General features: G+C 40.2%; 5 protein-coding genes across 5 annotated transcripts; 1 reads left to right on the forward strand and 4 right to left on the reverse strand.

Moving 5' to 3' along the window:
• Window positions 1–137: 137 nt before the first annotated feature.
• LOC108169367 (translocon at the outer membrane of chloroplasts 64-like) lies at window positions 138–5,854 on the reverse strand. The gene is made up of 13 exons (XM_017322519.3): window positions 5,390–5,854; window positions 4,620–4,772; window positions 4,276–4,400; window positions 3,863–3,988; window positions 3,342–3,524; window positions 3,088–3,232; window positions 2,583–2,751; window positions 2,070–2,204; window positions 1,726–1,926; window positions 1,350–1,477; window positions 1,221–1,272; window positions 855–924; window positions 138–561 (listed from the first exon to the last, which is right to left on the reverse strand). Exons 1-13 carry the CDS (start codon window positions 5,590–5,592, stop codon window positions 479–481), a joined length of 1,773 nt encoding a protein of 590 aa, XP_017178008.1. The 5' UTR covers window positions 5,593–5,854; the 3' UTR covers window positions 138–478.
• A 1,010-nt stretch (window positions 5,855–6,864) lies between these two features.
• On the reverse strand, window positions 6,865–10,409 carry LOC103455631 (uncharacterized). Its single transcript, XM_008395206.4, has 6 exons — window positions 9,827–10,409; window positions 9,228–9,362; window positions 8,997–9,084; window positions 7,988–8,082; window positions 7,663–7,830; window positions 6,865–7,333 (listed from the first exon to the last, which is right to left on the reverse strand). The coding sequence occupies exons 1-6, from the start codon at window positions 10,176–10,178 to the stop codon at window positions 7,173–7,175; spliced, it is 999 nt and encodes a 332-aa protein (XP_008393428.2). The 5' UTR covers window positions 10,179–10,409; the 3' UTR covers window positions 6,865–7,172.
• Window positions 10,410–11,046: 637 nt separating this feature from the next.
• Window positions 11,047–14,053, forward strand: LOC103455724 (zinc finger protein VAR3, chloroplastic-like). The gene is made up of 7 exons (XM_029093229.2): window positions 11,047–11,463; window positions 11,984–12,101; window positions 12,224–12,570; window positions 13,012–13,134; window positions 13,295–13,408; window positions 13,531–13,623; window positions 13,724–14,053. The coding sequence occupies exons 1-7, from the start codon at window positions 11,102–11,104 to the stop codon at window positions 13,833–13,835; spliced, it is 1,269 nt and encodes a 422-aa protein (XP_028949062.1). The 5' UTR covers window positions 11,047–11,101; the 3' UTR covers window positions 13,836–14,053.
• A 311-nt stretch (window positions 14,054–14,364) lies between these two features.
• LOC103455632 (ERAD-associated E3 ubiquitin-protein ligase component HRD3A-like) lies at window positions 14,365–17,585 on the reverse strand. The gene is made up of 6 exons (XM_008395207.4): window positions 16,947–17,585; window positions 16,333–16,824; window positions 15,902–16,117; window positions 15,342–15,665; window positions 15,020–15,262; window positions 14,365–14,850 (listed from the first exon to the last, which is right to left on the reverse strand). The coding sequence occupies exons 1-6, from the start codon at window positions 17,502–17,504 to the stop codon at window positions 14,632–14,634; spliced, it is 2,052 nt and encodes a 683-aa protein (XP_008393429.1). The 5' UTR covers window positions 17,505–17,585; the 3' UTR covers window positions 14,365–14,631.
• Window positions 17,586–18,138: 553 nt separating this feature from the next.
• Window positions 18,139–20,591, reverse strand: LOC103455633 (uncharacterized). Its single transcript, XM_008395208.4, has 4 exons — window positions 20,026–20,591; window positions 19,831–19,880; window positions 19,372–19,498; window positions 18,139–19,047 (listed from the first exon to the last, which is right to left on the reverse strand). The coding sequence occupies exons 1-4, from the start codon at window positions 20,138–20,140 to the stop codon at window positions 18,320–18,322; spliced, it is 1,020 nt and encodes a 339-aa protein (XP_008393430.2). The 5' UTR covers window positions 20,141–20,591; the 3' UTR covers window positions 18,139–18,319.
• Window positions 20,592–21,073: the final 482 nt, after the last annotated feature.

Raw genomic sequence — 21,073 nt, forward strand, 5'->3', positions numbered from 1 at the left:
TCTCTCTAAACTACGAGCTGATCACGTCGATTTTTCAGTTTACAATATGCTCAACTCGTTCTTTGATTAAGGCAATGAACGAGTCGAGCATATCGAGCGACATTATTTGCTTCCAGTGAAACCAACCAAAATACAAGTTAAGAACGAATGCAATAAATTGCAATGTGAAGGCAGAGATAAATATCGTAATGGCTGTGCTCATGATCAGCTTCAAACCTCACCTAATTACAACCGAATGTAACGTATCGAAGCAACAAAATTGGACTGTTAAGTACAAATTTTGGCGACAAAAATAATAATCTAAGGTTCCTAAAAACTGATATGATCAAACATTTATCCAGGCCCCCAAAAAAAACACCATGATCGTAAGAGTAAAGATTTTGAACTTCTCTCGAGTCTCTTCCATCCCGCTTCTCATTCGATTGGCTTAGACACATGGCAAACGGGTTTTTCACGGCCAAGCGAGAACTTCAATAAGCTACAGGAACAGCTTCCTCAATTTTTCAGCAGCAACGGCTGCTCGTTTGTTGGTTGGCTCAAGAACAAGTGTGTGTCTAAAGTCTGCAGAATGAAGCACCATCGAATCGAAGTTACTTTAGGAGATTGGAATGAATGAATTAAAAACACTCAGATGTGCTTAACAAACACACTCGTGTTCTGAGCTATGAAATAGAATACCGAAACAATTTATATCTGCAACTCCAATCTGAAATATATCTAGTTTGCACCCGGTAAACACTATTTTCCTTAAACTTTTACCCTTGGTTTTTAGCTTGAGGGTAGATGATGAGGGTAATACTGTCGGTCTCTCAGAAGGAAGTATAAAAAAAATAAAATAAACAACCAAATCTGACCTTCAATCGCTTCCTTATAGTAACCCAGCATCTCCCTTGCAGTGCCTCTTCGGAAATAAGCTTTCACATTCTGAAGAAACATAAGTAGGCAACAATGTCATTGTACGATGGTTATAAACATGTACTCAATAATCCGCACTAGAAGAATATGAAAGAACAATATCAAGGAAAAGATAATCAAGAACTTCACATGACCAAACTGTATTACTCCATTCTCTCTACAACCGACGAAAAAAACTAGAAATTTTTAATCACGTAACGTCATATAACAATGATTAATGAATGGAACACAATGAGCCCATGGTCTATAGCATCTACCCGATAATTGTGAATATCTAGTAATTATTACTTTTGGAGAGAAGTTACCTTTTTGTCAAGGTTGATGGCTTTTGTACAATCTGCCTCCGCTTGAATGAAACTGGACGGAAGAAGTAAATCAGAAACCTACTCCAAGAAATCAATTTAGAGAATAAATGTCCCAACAGATAGCGGTACCTTCCAACTTCAAGATATGCTTGAGCCCTGTTACTGTAATACGTTGCATTGTTGCCACTAAGTTTGATAGCTTCTGAATAAAAGCCAATAGCCTTCTGCCACTCTCTATCTTTGTATGCTTGATTTCCCTAATTATTTTGCAAAGATGACAGAAGAGGCTTTAGAATATGCAAACGCAATTCGAAAAGAAACACGAATAGCCATTATGCAAATATGACTTGGTAGAACTATTGTTTGTGTCAATTCATAATTCATGATGTTGAGCAAAACCAATAGAAAATTGATATCATGATGTTCTACGTTACAAAGCAAATCAACAAAGACAGCAACAACTTGAAAAGCAAAATGGACGATAATCACAATAGCAATGACCTACCTTTTCCTTGGCAATTTCAGCAGATTGTTCCTTGGTGAGAGCATTTTTGGATGATCTGGATTTTGAAGCAATATCGGCCTGCTCCTGTAAAGACATATACATAGTGTGTAGTGCATCCAGTAAAAAGCGATCACCCCCGTGCCTGGCTATGAAAGAAACTGAAACAGGGCACTTGTCATAAAATCCCAGAGGTGCTGTGACCTGAAGAGTAGACATCCAAAAAGTATAGGTGATTAGGAGAAATTAAAATCAGTAGATTCAGTACAAACTTATCACCATGCAATGAATACATAATGATACACGAAAATATTAAAGATTGGAGAGAGAGATTGATGGATTTTCACCTGACAACAGCCTGACAGGCTTGCAATACTTAAGAGACCAAAAGTACGATTCCGGAAGTCCTCAGAGAGCATCTCCTTCCCCCCAAGTTTTGCAGGGGGGTCTGCTATAGTTGGGATAACCAAAATTCCATCATCCTACAGAAGCAAATAAAAGAGAAAAGCATAATCAATATAATAAACCTCGATAAAAACATTAAAGAATTAGGAAAAAGAGCAGCATGTTTTAATTATACAGTGTCCTTAAACTGTAGTAAAGAAATGGAATTCAGGCATGTTAATCTTGGTGAACAAAGTAGCCTTAAAAGACTACAGTGGCACGTTGAGAACAACCACTATGGTTGAATCAGACATAAATTAAGAGCACTTGACAATCCAGTCAAGCTAATTTGGCTTCGTAATTAATAAGACAATCTGTACGTATGTGTGCTTGGAAGTGTGCATGTATGTGTGTAATGTATAGATATGTTTGCCTGTGAAAAAATTAGTAATAAGTTAATAATTAAAAATGGCTACCTTCAATAGAGAGCTGACAGCTGCCCGTAATTCATTCCTAATTGACTTGCATATCTCAATCTCCTCATCGGATGCCTCCAGTGGCCCACATATTTGCGCTGAAGTAGCAGACTCCAAAACAGGCTTTACCGAATCAATCCACTCCCCATGATTATGTCTGAACTCATGCCTATAATACGGAACACAATAAACCTCAATTACTATACAATCAAGGTAAATTTTCAAAATCAAAAGACAAACGAAATGAACAAAGTGAAAAACTGCCTTCTTATGACCCTCATATTTTGCCAAGTTTTTTTCTCAGGTTAGAAATTACTGCTTTTAAATTTTTATCATCTTGCACACACTTCCCCACACTTAAAAGAGTTTCAGCTTCCCCCTTCCTATTCAACCATAAGAATACACCAAAGATAATTGGAATAGAAGGAAAAAATATAAGCACAGTAACCTCAGTCTCAAAATTATGACATATACAGAAGATTGACTACTGACTAAATAACCTCACCTTTGAAGAAACTGCACAACATTGGCAAGCAATTTGAGGGATGAAGTCTTTACTTCACCATTTGTCTTCAGGCCATGAAACTTTTTCAAGCTTGGAACTTTTGAATTGCAGTAGTCCCCAATATTTTCATGTTTCAACACTTGCTCTGAACCAGTTTATCGAAAACTCAATCAGAAAACTTTCAAAACAGCAGTCCACCACGGAAAGGGAGCATATAATGGATCTATAAATCAAAGGAAAAAAAAAAAACATACTTCCAAAAAGCTTCTCAGTGGATTTGATAACCACTTGAACAATCCTATCAACTGGAATCTTTACTTCTTGAAAGCAATCATCAGCTATTACAATTTGTCTTGGACTGCGTGAAACTGCATAAGGAAGTTGCAGCAGCACATGTCCAACACGACGCAGGACATTAGGATCCCTAGCAAACCATCCTGAAAATGCGGTCTTACAAGTCAAATAATATCTCCATACAACAACAACAACAACAACAAAGCCTTTTCCCACTAAGTGGGGTCGGCTATTTAGCGTAAAGGGATTCGATTATCTACTTCTGTGGCTAGACATAGCATGGGTAGATAGTTAGAAACACAGTTAGTATATTCTGAAAGGAAATATTGACGAATTAAGGGATAAGTGCTAGCAACATGGGAATAATTTGAGTTTAATATGAATAACGGGATTAGATGGGATTGAGAATGAGGCATGGATAGTTGCACATTAACATATATTGCTGCAGCCTGGCAGCATACAGAATTGCATCAATACATACCAACAGTATCCAGACTTGTAGAAACAGGTATAAATCCAGCATGAGAAACAGAGCCATGTGAAGCTCGGAATCCAATGATGCCACAAGACCCAGCAGGTACTCTAACACCACCAACAGTATCAAGACCTGCACCGTGATGTTAGCATTAAGTAAATATTACAGTATCATACATGCAGCACTGTTGAAATTGAAAAGAGGGGCATTTTTGAGACACAATAAGATCAAGAACATGCTGAGTATCCAAATAAGAGAATTTTCAGATAAGAATCACAAGATAGGCAAAGGAAACGAAACCAATTCCTTCAAATATGCATTTCCCATGGTCAAGGCTAACAATAAAAGTTACAAAACTCAAGGGGAAATGTAAAGAAGATGAAGAACGATTTCAGAAAGGATAAGAAAAAGAAGCTTACCCAGTGAAAAGTCAACAAGATCAGCGGCTACAGCCACAGCAGCTCCACTAGAGGATCCACCTGGTTTTCTTGAAGATGCTGCTGGATTGGTGGGGGTACCATAATGCTTATTTTCTCCAGTAATACTGAAAATAAACACGCCGAAAAGAATTGGAATTATGCAACCGAGACTAAAGCTGGAGTTGGAGAAATTGAAAGGAAAATAGAGATGTCATTAGTTGGTGTTGATCCTCAAAACTATTTTCTTATTTCAATTTGATAGAAGATCCTCACAATCACATTAGGAATAGCACCTTCAGCCCGTCAAGGGCCCATTCAAAGTGTACGTTCATAGCTATACATACCTATATGCCAATTCATCCACAACAGTTATCCCAGTGCATGTGGCACCTCCTTCGACAAGAGTGGAAACCACAGGACACGTCCGGGAAGCCGCATCATGTGTTCTTCCCCAATCAGGATGACCAAAACCAGTTACATGTCCCTCAATTTCAAATCTGCAACCATGTTACAAAGTTCTTCACTTTTAACACAAGTAAATAGTCTAAAAAAACTATGACTGCAAAGCAAAGAAAAAGTGCATTCCTGTGTCTAAGCATCTACACATATCGACTCAATGTACAGAAAAGATGTTCATTTATTCTTTCAATGTCACATTCGAATTCAGCCGTAACTGCCATCCTGGGTTCCATAGATGTTCTGCTTTTTTTAGTATAGTAATCACTCCCTCTCAATCACTACACACAGCAAACCTATCGAAAACGTAAAACGAACCTATAACACAGTTCAAGTTCAACAAGCTACTTCCGAATGAGTAAGATCAATAAAAGCAACAGGCAGAACAGAAGACAGAGATAGAAAGAAAAATAAGTCATGAAGGCCTTTTCGCCATCCGGGTTCCAACCCAATTCAACTATCAATACTAACCATAACTTCAATCAGGTTCAATAAAGCTAACCAAAAGGTAAAGGCTGAAACTTTCAAAGTTCCATCCTTTATCTTTTTCTCAGCAGCCAAAGAGACATACTTTCTCTTTTTCCACTCTAACAAAATATTGGGTTTCAACTATTTTCTCGGGAAACAAACAGAGGGGAAGTGGGTAGAGAGAGCGTACACGTCGGAGACAGCGAAGGTGAGGCCGGTGAGGGGGTGTGGAGCCTTGGGAGGAGCAGGCTGCGGCGGAGGAAGAAGCTGAAGCCGCTCAACAAAGGCGCCAAAGTCTTCTCTTATGGTTTTCTTCAGCTTCCTTGTCATCAGGAGAATTCCAGCCAAACCTAAACCCAGCAGAACCCACAGATTGGCGGCCTGAGACCCCATGAACGTGTTTTTCTTTGAGATTCTTCGTTCGAACCCTCCGCAATTGCCAAAACAGCAAGTTAGGGATTTAGAGAGAGAGAGAGAGAGAGAGAGAGAGAGAGAGAGGAGGAGGAGGAGGAGGAGGAGAGAGAGAGAGAGGGAGAGGATAAAGCAGCGACCAGCGCAGCCTAACCTAGGCGGAAAGACGGCTCTCTTGGTTGAGGTATTACTGTTCACATACAGTGAAATATCACGAAGGGCCTCCAACTTCTCAACCTTTTTTTGTTTTTATTTGTAGTTAGGTCCTCCAAGTTCCTCATAATATCAATAAGGGTCATAATTGATCGTTGCTATAAAAAAAGAGAAATGCTAGGAAGACTCTCTCAAAATGTGTTTTTACTCCTTTATTGCCTCACCTCACCGGCCTCAACTTCTTCGTCTCCAAGAGTCTCCTTAACATTTTTCATTAAAAAAAAGTCACAATTAATATGGATGCAAATAACATCTCCCCAAGTTTAATAGAAAATACTAATTCACGAACAATACAGTAAAATTAAATAAAAATTAATAATAAATAAAAATTTAAAGGTAATATAGTAATATAGAGATGAAAATTCATACGTGTTAAACAAATCTAGTAACACATGAAATTAAAATTAAAGGACGGACATGGACGGTGAGGGGAAGGTAGGACCATTAGGTGATGGGGAGGAGTAAGGATCACTGAAAAGAGGAAAGGGAAACAGGCTAGGCGGAGGGGAGGGAAAATGGGGCCACCACCAATCCCAAAGCTAAAGGGGTTAACTGTGTTATGGGAAGGAGCGAGCAGCTACAGAGATCAACTTGTATTTATCTTTAATTATAAGCGATATTACTATTTTAAGCTACGTTATGAGAAAAAATGAGAGTAAAAGCCAGAGACACAATAAATTATAGAGAAATGTTTTACTTACAAAGACAATCCTTGCATTCCAATTCTTTGATTAGCAAAAAGAACAATTTGTGTTGGGAAAGTAACGAACTTTTAGCGGAAAAGTAGAGGAGTCTTAACGAAACACTTACTACTGTTCACTTTTAACATTAAGAACATTTTAACTTTAAAAAATCACTCTTGGTACTATTCACTTGCAACATTTTTTTGTCATTTTAGTTAAAAGTCAGTTTTCAAGTCATTTTCGTTAGTTTTTTAAAAATTAGAGCAAAGGAACAGTTTCCACATCAAATCCAATACCATTTGACACCGCAAAATAAGGCTTTTTTCTGCCAATAATTGAGGTAAAGAATCATAAAGAGTAGTCAGTAAATATCAATTGGATTGAAACTAATTTAAAACAAGGTCCACATCCCTTGGTAAAACTCGACACTCTGGTTTTCTTATTCCTTGTACTGCTAAACAATCACATCTAATGTAACGATAAACAATTTCCGTTTTCCAAACAATCGAATAATCGCAAAACGTTGCTTGTATTCAGACAATTTATAACTTCCGAGTGTCTCCTGAGAAATCTTTCTTCTTAGTATTTGATCAAGTTTGGTGACAGATACGGCAAACTCAAAAATGAAGTATAGAACCCAGCTACAAACTCGTCGGGATGTCCAATTTACTCCTTAATCCTTGCACGCTCTCCCACGGCACGCTCCATTCTTGAGTACCATTCACCGATGCGTGTGTGCTCCACCATATCTTTACCCGACCTCAAATAACGGATTGGTCTTAGCACCCCAAAAACAGCAAGGTCTGCCAAATTCGGTTTGGAGCCCCCTGACACAAGAAACATGTACATGTAAACAACCATAACTTACTTATTAAGGCTCACTCAGGCAAAGGGTTCACGATAGCGTTCTCTTCTCATCAAATGATCGTTGATCTTGATTTTAGTCTCTAGATGAAACTTTGTGCGGGTACATTCAAGTATCATCTAATAGTCGAGAGTACTAAATTTATTTCTTTTCTCATAAGCATATGCATCAATCTATTTCTGTGAGTGTCACTTAATTAATGCATCTCCTGATCATTTATTAAGTAAAAGATAACCCGCATGCCATCTCTATGTGACAGAACCTGCATATGCCACAAGTTAGAACACATACCAAGGAAGTCCCGCCCGTTAAGAGCATCAACCCATGTTTCTGCTGCTTCATACAGGGATGCACGCTCATCAGTAATATTATATTTCTTCTTTAGTTTCTTTGACACAAAGTACATAGCTGCAGCACCAGCATACTTCACTGAAATTTTTTCTGTGTAGCTAAAATTACCTGCAGTTACGGCAAAACTAACATCAGAATACAAATAACCACCAAAACATCAGAAGAAAACCGACGAGTAAGTATTAGCAACACAAACTGAAGAAGGTAATGAAGATTGCCGTAGAAGGCCCATAAAATCTGGGTGCATAAGATGGGATCTAGTTACCATTGCTTGTGATATAGTCAAAGGACTCAAGGGCCTCCGATGTATTTCGGTATATGTTTGGTGACAACATATGCACCAAGTGATTATCAACCCACCTATACCACAACAAGAAGCACACCAAAGTTATCAAAATTTAATATTCTATGGAACCAAATAAAAAGTATCAAAACTTATAGCAATAAACCTAGTACCACGTAATACACGCTCATGAATTTAACAGTTAGTGATACAAAGATACCAAAGCTCAAGGTATGCCACACCAACAGCTTCAAAGCTGAGGCTCCACAGAGTGAGTAATACACAACTTCTCAAATCATAACAACAATATATGAGTGTTTTTTTTTTTTTTACCTAAGAGTGTTTAGTCTAATGGTCAGGCCCTTGGTTTGTTCCCAAGAGGTCTGGGGTTCGACACCTCTCAAGGTACCCACCTAGCAATTGCTAGAGTTTCTTGCCTACCAAATGTTGTGGGGTCAGGCGGTGGCCTAGTGAGTAGTTGGGTCAAAGACCCGGAGACACTAGATTAAAAAAATATATATATATATATGAGTGTTTTTCATTTCACTCACCAAGTTCATACAAAACGAAATCTAATTTGCTCGACCAAAATCCATGTAAATCTAAAGAGGCTTCTACAAGAGATGTCTGAACCAAGGTTTATCGATAATGTCCATTTCAGACAAAGTTCCGAGCTCATTTCCCATTTTATGAACTTTCACAACAATAAAAATCTTATAAACTTTCAGCTCATTTACCAAAGGACTGGAGGCGTGCATAATTCAAAGTGGTCATCAGATCACAGATTCTTCTATTCTTGTAATAAGCTACTAAGAGGTGAGAATCACTCAGCAACATTCTCTCCTTTCCTTTAATTCTTAGATAAGTAGAACCATTAAGATCAGGGTTCAGTGGCTCACACCGGCGACCTTTTAGCATAACACCGCTCCTCCCATTTTATCCAAACACGAATATATGCATAAAAAGCTAGCTTGAGGAAAAGATAACATACTGGCGCCACTTTTTCTCTTCATCGTCATCTGAGGAAGAAGCGGCTGCTCTCTCAGGAACAATTTTGCTATTCAACTGATCAATTATAGCTGCAAACAGACACATGCTCAATTTTAATTGAGATATGTAATTATAGTACCTATATATTCAACAACGCGTAGATCACATTATTCTAATTAGAAATCGAATCAAGAAACTGAAGCAATCTAAAAACAGTCACAAGGACAGGTACCTGATGAATCTACCAGCTGCTCTCCGTCCACCATTAGTATAGGAACCTTCTTATAATCAGACCATTTAATCTCTTTCTTACTAAGTGGGTTGACCTCCACAACTTTGTAGGGTATATCGTGGTAATCCAAGAATGCTGATACAATAATAAAGTATCCCCAACTCATAAACAACACGATAATAACTATTTTTTGGATATTATTATAGTAGCAATAAAACAAATTAAAAATGTAGAAAACACGAAAAAATGAAGGTGATCTTAATAACTTCAAAAACTCCAAGTGTGGTACAGCATCGATTGCTTGTTTCAAGCAACAAGCAACCCCATTGCATTTTTTGTCCAAATAGTTCGATTCTTAGCGAAAGTTCATAATCGAGTGTCAACTACATGTAAAAGTTTCTTCTTTTATGAACATGTAAGCATTATAACTGCAGAGAAATTCAAATGTATGTTTCATCCATGCTAAAATGGTAAAATTGAACATTTTATCAAGAAAGCTCATCCATTTTTCGATATCCAGTGAAAAATTTAAACAGCTCAAAGGCAACATTAACACAACATCTCCAAAGCAATTCAACAAGTAAAGATTTAATTTTTACCTTTAACTTTGTTGCAGAAAGGGCAGGCTTCGTACTGGTAAAGCACAACTTCCTTCGGAACAAGCGCAGCCGGAGGCGGCTCTTTGGCATAGACCTCCGGAGCGAGCGACGTGGCGACCGCGACCGAAGCCAGAGTTCCGGCGACGCCGATTGCCAGCTTCCGACCCGAACCTCCGGAAAAAGAATCGAGCCATCGACGAGGAGCCTGAGAACCGGTGGAGGTGGTCCCGTACAGAGCAACCTGGAGAAGACCGTAGGTGGTGGGGGCTGAAGTTACGGCGCCGCCGCCGTGGGCGGTGGAAAGGGATCGGGAGAGGAGGGGGAGTGAGGCGAGAGTGGAAGCCCTTCTCATGGTGGAGCGACTGAAAGCAAAAGCAGAAGCAGAAAGCAGAAAGCCGATCGATTTTCTGTGGGAGATTTACTCCGGAGAGGTTAAGAAAGGGTTTAAGTCGGTTTTGTGATCCAACGGTGTGGGGTTTTGGGAGTCCAAATCACCGGCGGTTGTTTGGATCTAAAAATCCTAAATTATTTTTATTTTCTGTGATAAATCATCCTAATTATTAATTTCGCAGTCCAATTATTTATTTGGCGCAAAAAACCGCTAAGTTCTTAATTAATTCTATTTTCTTTTACTTCCTAAAACTATAAAAAAATAAAAAATAAACATTTTTCACACAAAAAAGGCAAAAAACTTGTCAAATTTTGTTTTCAAATCATTAACCAAGACCATTTTTGTTTTCTAACCATTAACTAAGATTGTTAAGTTGATGATTAACTAAGATTATGAGAAATAAGAAATAGGTATTGATTAAAACAAGTGAATTCAATCCAAATTATCGTTAATAATACTCGTTTTTATTTGCAAGTGAAAAGTCGTTTTCTACAAATGATGTTTTTATTTAATATTGTGTCAGCTGATGGTTTCGCCACAACAGTCTACCTACTCAAGATTGAAAAGACTCACAAAAACATTTCGACCTCCTCTTAACTAGCATTATGTGATTTACCAGCATCAAAATTCAAACTCAAAATTACTGTGTGAAATATGAATCTAACATTCAATTTTCACTTTGACAAAACCCACATCTTTTACCAGTTACCATCATCTTGTTCAATTTTCACTTAAATCCTCTATCTTTATTCAATTCCAATTACATCCTCTATCTTTTTCAATTTTCACTTTTTGCTCCCTCTAAAACCCATCACCCTTAAAGTACGTCACCTTGACAAAACCCTCATCTTTTACCAGTTACCATCTCTCTCTCTCTCAACAAAATGTCAGCTGCTTCAAAACTCATGCGTTTTGGGACCTCACTCCTCCACGCTCCCACAAGGACTCTCTCTCCTACCCCTTCACTTCTCTCTCTAAAACCCTTCGCCGCTCCCAAGTCTCTGCGCTTCCCCCGGTACGCCTCCTCTTCGGCTGCGATTGAAAGTATTGACACGGTCCCCGCCACCAGCACAGAAGCTCCGCCGCCGCACCACCCCTGGCCCGAGTGGGTGGCCTTCGTCGACCGCTTGAAGACCAAGGGGTACTTCACCGGAACGCCGCCGAAGGAGAGCGATGTTTACACGGATATAAATGAAGTTAAGGAGGCCTCTCTCAGCTTTGCTCGTGACCGCTATGATGTTTTCAAGTAAGGTTCTTTTTATTTGTGATATTGCTCTGTTTGGTTGCCGAGAAAATGTTGGAATTCATAAGTGTTGGTTGGAATTCTTAAGTGTTGGTTGAAGTCCCTTTGAATTATTGCCATTCTTGAGCTTTGGTGACGTTCCGTTTGCTACTGCAATTTCCATGAAGATATGATCTTTTTATATCTGTTAATGTATGGATTAAAGCTAGCTGCTTAATTAACAATCATGATTGCTTCTTATGGTGGCAAAGTAATCCATAGTTTTGCCATTCGGGTTGTAAGACTTAGGCGGCACGGAGCTGCTGTGGTAGTTGGGGAGTTAGTTATGTGATATGGATGAACTGAAAAGCTCCTGTACTGCAGTGGGAAGATGAATCTGATAAGAAAAGAGTTCATATTTCGATTGAATTGTGTCTAGTTATTATTGAACATACCGTAATATTTGCATGAGCATCTGAAAATGTGTTCGTCATTTCTTGCATGATTGCATCTAACCTTGTTTCGTTTTCATATTTTTGTGCAGATCATTGTCTATGGAAGATATTCAAGCAGTTGTGGAGGGTGGATGTCCCAATCTTTTCCGGAAAGCTGTGAATTCAGCAAAAAGATTGCGATTCCACTTGAGACTAGATGAAGGGGATGTATGTAATTGCTCTCATTTACCCGATTTTGTTTATTGTGCAGTTTTCACTTTTCGATGCTTCATGGGGAATTCCTTTATAAACCTTGAGAACTGTTTATGTGTTCTGGATGGTGCTTACAGGTTTGTGGTGGTTGTAATCTCCGAGGTTCCTGCGATAGAGCTTATGTGGTTCTTAAGGAATCTGAAGCAGCAGCACGTACAGTGGATATAGTGCGAATACTATTGTTTTATGCTCTAGACCCCGTTGTTTTTTCTGAGGGAGAGAAACCACCTGGTAGAGAGCTTCTGGAAACATCTGCAAGGAAGCTGCTCTCTGAGTTGCTTCAACTCAGTGAAACAGCTGTTGACCCATCACTTCCAAAGCCTGCTGCCAAAACTATTGAGAAGAAGAAATTTTATCCAAGTTTCATTGGTGATGAACTATCTCAAGATGTTGAAATGAAGAGAGGAGATTGGATGTGTCCCAAGTAAGTTACACCAAGTTATCGTGATCATCTCGTGCGTGTCATACCTCTTTCATTTCTGTCGTTATAATTTGATATCTTGTATGACTTTATGACTTGATCGGAGGAATTTATCTCCTCAAGTTAGGAGCCTTTTTCCCTGTTTTGTTTGTTGCGACAGATGACTAAAGTAATGCACCATGTGTATGTGTGTGTGGCGGCTTTACAGTGGTAACACTACATCAGTGACTTATAGTTTATTTCGGGAATTCCGTGAAATATCCACATCTGGAGCTTGTATACTTTATTTTGGGATTGATTGTCTTGCTTCGTATATGGATATAATAAAACTCAGTTACTGGAATTGGTTGCCGAATCTTTTAGTCAATTATTTGTTGTTCTTTTCACTTGTTGCAGTTAGTAGTGAACTAGTTTTCATGATAAACTGTTGTTATCTTGTTGCAGGTGCAATTTTATGAACTTTGCTAAAAATTTAAGATGCCTACAATGTAAAGAAGATGGCCCAAGAAAAGCTGATGCGGGTGATCTTGAAATCGAAATGAAAAAGGGAGACTGGATCTGCACCGAGTAAGCCACATCTTCTGCATGAATCCTTACCTTGTAATCAGTTTTTTCAGAGAATGTTGTTGTTATCAGTTTGTCACAGAATTACGATCCTTGTCTAGCTTACCACCATAATCTCGAGTTCCGAGTTTAACGTATCTTTACTGGTTCCATTTTGTTACAGATGCAGTTTCATGAACTTCTCTAGAAACATACGCTGCCTAAAGTGCAAAGCTGAAGGGCCAAAGAGAGTCGGTCCAGATGTTGAAATGAAGAAAGGAGACTGGACTTGCCCAAAGTAAGTCTTCTTTTTGTCCTGACAACCAACAGAGATCAGCAACTCTGAAGTATTTAAACGGAGTACGCTATTTTTTTTCTCCAAGTAAAGTTCTATTTGATCACTTAGCGTAAGTTCTTCAGGTGTACATTCATGAATTTCGCAAGCAATCGGAAGTGTTTGCGTTGTCAAGATCCACGGCCCAAGAAAAATCCTGCAGACTGGGACTGCCCCTCGTAAGCATCTCTTCCTCTTTGTTTGTGTGTGTGGGGGTGTGGTTTTAGATTTGATATCAACGTCAACTGCGTATTTACAAGATGTTTTCGTGTACTGCAGATGCGATTTCTTGAATTATGGCAGAAACGTGGTTTGCCTGAAGTGCAACGGTAAACGCCCTAAAGAAGAAACTACCGAGTACGAGGAGCAGATGTGGAGGCGTCCGCGCTAGTGTATTGTTACTAGGCCCAAAGACATTGTTTTCTAGGGAGATATGTGCATGACATGCTTGCTTACGGTGAACCTTGAGGACTCCGTAAGATATCAGGCTAGTGACTACATAGACGGGAGAGTGATGAAATGTTTGCGGTTTTAGCTTGTATACTGCCAGGGACGGAACCATTTGTGACCAATGATTTTATAGTTTCTATGGAAAGGTGTTCTACGTAAGGTTTTCAACTCTCAACAACAACAAGGTCTTATTTCACTAAGTGGGATCGGCTGTATGAATCCTAAAACGTCGTAGGCTCGGTTTTGCTTTAATTCTTCTGTTAGCTCCAAATACTCCATGTTTTTGCATAATTTAAAGTCTTCATAAATCTTCCTCTATCCTTTGTACTCTGAGCCTCTGTCACAGTCATATTTTTTAACCGAAGCATTTGTAGGTTTTCATTTAACATGTCCAAACCATCTTAATCGATTTTCTTTCATTTATCTATTTTAAATGTTGAAGACTTTTTAACTAAAATGATTCTTGAAAATGTCATAACTCGTCACTTTGATTATTGACAAAAATAATCAATAAAAGTGTTCTTTAATTTGTACACTGTAAATCATTTTGGTCATCCGGTAAAAATATGTCAATATCCTCCTTAATTTATCACGCAAAGTTAAGAGGCAAACGCATCTTCGTTTCCTACGTGCTCAAGTCTCTCTGGTACAATTTGTCCCAAAACATCGAAACCTTATCTCCACATAAACGATGGAAGAGCCTTGTCGTTCTTGGAAGACCACTGTTGCCAGCTAAACTACATGGGTGGTGCAACATGCTCATTCGGGTGGTGCAGTGCAGCCATCGCATCAGGGGCAGCAACAGCATGCCTGCGTTGTCGCTCGCGTAGATACAAGACGGTAAGGAGGCAAACAAAAAGAGTCAATATCGTCGCGTTTCCCTCATCAAGTAGCACGGTATCTACCCATTCTTCAACCTTGGGATAGGCTTCGGGCAATGAATCGATTATATGTACCTGCAGACAGACCCAGAAACAGAAGATCGCTAATGAATGAAGAGTCCAAAAATGAAAATAACCGGAAACAGAGCTTAATTATCCAAAGCAAGCTCATTCTGGACTATTAATAGCAGAGATTAACTATTATATGAGAAGGCATCAGGAAAGTAAAACAAACAGAACTTACCAGGAAACCATCGGCATAATTTTTTCGTATCCATAAGCTTGTGAGGGCTAGCGTGACAGGCAACTTTGCTGCTGAATCAATCTCTAGGGCTTGATCATAGTAACGCTTTGCAAGATGAAGATCCAAAGGCAGCCCATGTCCGTGCTCATGCATGTAACCAAGGTTGAACATGGCTTGGGCGTTAGACTGGGACCTTGCATGCTTGTAAGCCTCTGCCGCTCGTTCATAATCCCTCTCAGTACCCTGAGAAAGGAAGAAGGAAAACCAAAATACATCCCGAAGCTAGAGCAGTGACAAGCATGTTTCAGCATGAGATAGCTACCTGACCATAGTAATACGCATCCCCAATCAGCAAAGCAGCGTGTTCATTACCCTGCTCAGATGCTTGCCACCATAATGAATGTGCTCGCTGATGCCTTTCTGCATTAGTGCACAAACCGGATTCTCCCATGCACATGCTTCGCTCTCCATATTTGTCAAGAATCCATGCAGCGTTACTCTGCGCTACCTCATAGCCTAACTCGGCCATCCTTGAATACAAGAAAAATGCCTTGCCCACGTCCCCTCTTAAGTATGATTCAAGTGCCCATCGAGACAAGGAGCTCCACGGTCCCCTTTCTGCAACTAATTTGTATAATGCAGTGGCCTAAAACAAATTGAACCATAATCATGAATTGGAATTAATTAGTGCATAAGTGCCCTGGTGTATCTTAAGATCATTTACTTAGAATTAAATAGCGAAGTAAAATTTTCATTTGACAAATACAAACAAATTAATCGTCACAAAATCAAGATTATCTTGCATATTCTGTTTTCTTAAGCCCGAACAGAAAAGAGAGACGGTATGTGAACTAAACAAACATAAAAGAACAGCGAGTTTACCCGTGGAAGATTCTTCTTAAGCCCGACTCCTGTATGAAACATCTTCCCTAGCTGGTAGAATGCCTTGGGTTGACCAGCATTCGCAGCAAAGATGAAGTATTGACATGCAAGTTTAACATCTCTCTTTACCCCAATTCCTTTGAGATACATTACTCCCAGGTTATAGTGCCCGCCACCGTCTTGATTATCAGCAGCTTTCTCAAAATACTCCTTTGCCTACAACGAAAAGGATTGGCCGTAACATATGAATCAATCAACCTATCAATGTATCAGAACAAACTCAACATCGGAAAAAAATGATCTCGAAAGTTATTACAACTAACAATGTGGGATTTCATTCGCAAGGATTGCTAATTGAAATGTGTAACAAGATACAGAAACACATAAAGCTTCAAGATACACATAGAGATAGAGCCAAGGAGCATTCTTACTTTAGTGTAGTTCTTCTTCTCCACCCCATAACCTTTAACATACAAATACCCAATCCCGTTATATGCCGAATAATGATCCTGTTTGGCTGCAAGTGTAAGCCACTCCAGAGCCTTGGTGTAATTCCTCTCAACACCAGCTCCCCTAGCATAAATCTCTCCGAGGAGCTCCATCGCCCGAGGCTCTCCCTTCTCCAACGCCTTCAGAAACCACGACAACGCCTTGGCGTGGTCGCGGCGCAACCCTCTCAGCCCGAAATAGTAAAACAGGCCCAGCTTATACATTGCCGCGGAGTTTCCCTTCTGAGCTTGGTACTCCAAAATTTGAAAGTCCTCGTCTTCTTCGCCGCGGCTCTTCCTCAATGCCTCCTTGTTCTCCTCCGCTCCGCTGTGGATCCTCACAGCCTCGTTCACCGGCGAGTCCCTCGAAATCAGGAAGCTATTCACAGCTGCCTCGGCCAATTCCGAGTACAATTTCACCGCTTTATCAAACATCTGCAAAAAACCAAACAAAATCCAAACAGAGAACAACAAAATCAATCCTTCCACTTCCTCCTCTTAACTCCGCAACCAAACAGAGATCGATCGATCGATCAAACTCGAAAGAGATTCCGTACATCTTGCCTGAAGTAAGTATACGCGAGGGCCATCTTCGACTGCATGTTGCCGCCCTCGGCGGCGAAGTAATGGTACGCGAAAGCCTTGGCCTTGTTCTGCTTCCTCATCTGGCCCGTACCGTACAGAAACCCCAGAACGGACCGCGCGTGAGGGAGGCCGCGGGAAGCCGAGTCCTCGATCTCGGAAACGGCAGCGTCCATGAGCGCGGTGTCGCCGGAGCTAACGGACTTTATTAATTTGGATACGGTGGAGTAGTATCCGTCGTCGGGGTGGGTAGCCGGGTCGGCCTTAAAGGGGTCTGGTTCGAAGATTGGGCGCCAGGATCCCGGGTCGAGCTCCTCCTCTGACTGCACGGCGTCGGAGTCGCCAAACTCGTCCCAGTCCGGCGACTCATTTGGAGCTGAGTCGGCGGCGGACGGCGAGTCGTCGGGCGAGGTGGGGGTGTTTAGGAGATCGTCTTGCGAGAGAACGAGGATGAAGGGACGGGCGCAGAGAGAGAGGGGGAAGAGAGAGAAAATCAGGAGAGAGAAGAGGAGCTTTCGAGCTGCAAAATTCATTGCTGTTGCCAAATACTCACAGAATTTTGGAGAAGATGGAGAGGAAGAAGAAGATTGGGAATTTGTTAAGAGAGAAGGGTAATATTGGGACGAAATGAAAGTTTGTTTTGTATACTTGCCACGTAGCATTTTGTCATTTGGCGAATCACATTCTGCCACGTAAGCAGAGTAGAGAAATGTTCAAGAATGATGCATGTTTTGATTCCCTAAAAGGGGTGTGCTATCCACACACCCCAAATTACTTCTAACACACCCTTGTTAATTTATATCCGTTGATCTTCTTCAATTCATCCGATCCGACGGTCGAAAATTAGAATGGTGTGTGAGAAGTAAAATGGGGTGTGTGGATATCACATCCCCTAAAAATGTCTTTCTGGATATTTCTCAATGTCCGGGCTGTTCACGGAACGTGAGAAACAAATGAATAAGCATATGGTTCTGGAAAAAATCGAAGAATTTCTTGGGAATCCTACAAGATTCATTCGTTCTTTTTTCTCTGACATATGGTCAAAACTTCATTTGAGTTTAAGAATAATATATATTTTAAGATGATAAGAAATAAAGTTACTGACGCTAACAATTCAATTCACTAACGCTATAGTTTGTCAACAAAATAAATGAAAACGAATTTCCATAACCGGAAAAAATATGCATTCGGGTGCATTTCATTGCCAAGAAATAAAGTCATTCACAAAATGGACAAGGGGAGCAACCTCTAAACTCTAACATAAACAGAAGCATCTCGCCATTTATTATTACTCATCATACACGAGTACTTGGCACAACGGAAATGTTGCATTGACGAGTACTACACTTCACTCAACTGAAAACTCAAACAACATGGTGTGGCTGTACTTCTCACCGGGTTGAACAACAATAGACGGGAAGTTCGGTGTGTTAATTGCATTCGGGAACCCTTGTGTCTCCAGACAGAGCCCGGCATGCTTTCCATAGACAGCGCCTCCTTTGCCGACAACCCCATTGACATAATTCGCGGTGTAAAACTGCATCCCGGGGGCATTGCTCCATAGGTTAAGGACCCTCGAGCTGGATGGGTCCTTCACTCTTGCAGCATGTTTCAGGCCTTGTTTCTCTTCCCCACAGTCGAGCACATAGTTGTGGTCATACCCTAAACCGACCTCATGGATGGACTCACCGACCCTCTTCTCGGCAGTGAAATCAAAGGGCGTGCCTTTAACCGGCTTGATTTCACCTGTTGGGACTGTGTTTTCATCCACAGGGGTAACATGGTTTGCCCGAATTTGAATTGCATGGTCAAGTATGTTGCCCGAGTTATGTCCAGCTAAGTTCCAGTATGTGTGCTGAGCCAGGCTGACCGGGGTGGGCTTGTTCTCAGGCACTGCTTCCATGTCAAGTCTCATCGTCGTGCTTGAAGTAAGCGTATAAGTTGCAGTCAGTGAAAGATTCCCGGGGTAACCTTCCTCCCCATCATGACTGTGATACTTAAAAGTGATGGACGGGTTATCGCCCTTTTTATGTTCTGCTACCTTCCATATCTGCTTATCGTACCCCTTGTGACCACCTAATGCAACAGCAGGATGATTTGAGTGGCGTAAATATAAGCAAGCACAAATGAAGGAAAATAAAACACAAAGAATTACCGATACCATTACTCAAACGAAAAGAACGTCTGTTTTGGTGAAAATCGAAGACATTAGGCTTGAGAGTTGAGACAATATTCAAAATTCGTTCATGTCTCAATAAAGAATTAACGAAGAAGCCTTGGAAGGAACCGAATGCACGCTTATTTGTTTATTACAACGTAATTCAAACATCATAAAATTCTGCTGCAAATTAGCTAATCGAAAAGCAGTAAAAACGAGAATCAATGGTAACAATTCCATACCATGGAGACTGTTCGGAGGTCTGTTGATAGGCAAGGAGTACTCCGTTCCATTGAGCTTAAACTTCCCATCTTTGATTCGATTAGCAACCCGACCCACAATGCAGCCAAAGTAAGGAGCAAGTCCTTTCTGATCACGCATGCATCCACATTCAAAGACGAAACAAAAACATTAAAACAAAAGGCTGAAACAATCATACGAAAAGCTCAGCATCCCTATTCCTAATGCAAAACTCCAACATTTAATCCCAAAAACAACAAACAATAACAACCAAGCCTTATCCCACTAAATGGGGTCGCTGTATTAATCATATAACGTCATTGCGCTCGGTTTTGCAGCATATACAGCTTATGAGTTATGAATGCATTAGATCAACACACAAAGAACCAATTTTTGCATGATATCTCAAACAACACGATCAAAGAGCAAAAGGGTTCTCAGAAAAAGTGAAAGAAATTTACCACATAGGGATCCACGGAGTCGAATCCAAGAACAACATCAGCCAATTTTCCTGCAAAGTTCACCAACCAACAATCCAAACAAACATCAGCGACATTTTTCAGATCAAAAACACAAAACAAAACAGAAAGCATTATTCGATTAACCAATTAACTGAGAATCCAAACGGGAGATTATTTGATTGGATAGAAAGATACCGTCTTTTCCGGGAACAGACAAGGAAGTGATGGTGCAGCCAAAGTTTGTGATGAGGGCGCGCATGCTCCCATTGTTGAGCTCAAAGATTTCTGGATTCTGGTTCGCATCCGCCATTGTTGTCGTTGTCGATGTTCTTCTGATCGGAGGAGAGAGAGAGAGAGAGAGAGAGAAGTTACTGGACTCTGATGCGTGTTCCAAGTGTTTGTACGGGTTTTTGAGTTGTTGGGTGTGACGTCATGTGTCCCAGATATGTTGCGGCTTGGTTGTCGTTTTGTTTCTGACTTTGAACAGACTACTTGCCGGTCCTCTCTCAGTCTCAATCCAAGTCACGCGCCACACACGTGACCGTTACAAATTGGAGAAATTTTGTCAAAACTTTGGTTCAGGATTTGTTATTTCACAAAACAACTCTGACCCGGGCATAAGCCCGGAAGAGAAAGAAAGAATACATAAAATATTATGAGGCCACGAGCAGTGGCAGAGCCAGGAATTTAAAGCGATGTGGTCAAAAAATAGCTTTAAAAATTTGATCATACTTTTATTTATAATTGTACACGACGTGCTCTCATATTTTCGAAATGTCGTCTCACAACACCATTATCAGTAGAATCAAATACATCTTTCACATTGTACACAACCAACTATCATTCAACTATTGATCTACCCATCCTATTACGATGTGGATTCTCCATAATTTTCATCACTGAAAAACTCTTTCAACTAAAGCAGTTGCAACAGGTAAAATCAATGCTAATTTCACTAACAAGCACCAAGGGATACTATATATCCCTCTTTGTCTCTGCCAACTTTTGTACAAGGCTACTAATTCCTTTCAATGTAGTAGCATTGTTAAATTAAAAAAGTATTAATTAAAATTATTAGTGTTCATTAAAAATTATTTTTTATTTTCTTAAGGATAAGTTTAGAAGTAAAAGGTTTTTGGGAAAAGTTGACAGTGCAGCGTGCTGCTGCAGTGCCGCTATACAGGTTCATAAAATTTTCAAAGGGATAACTTGACAAGGTTATTGGGGTCAAGGGATGCCAATG

This window comes from Malus domestica, chromosome 14 (genome assembly GCF_042453785.1).
Source record: "Malus domestica chromosome 14, GDT2T_hap1".
Taxonomy (NCBI): Eukaryota; Viridiplantae; Streptophyta; class Magnoliopsida; order Rosales; family Rosaceae; genus Malus; species Malus domestica.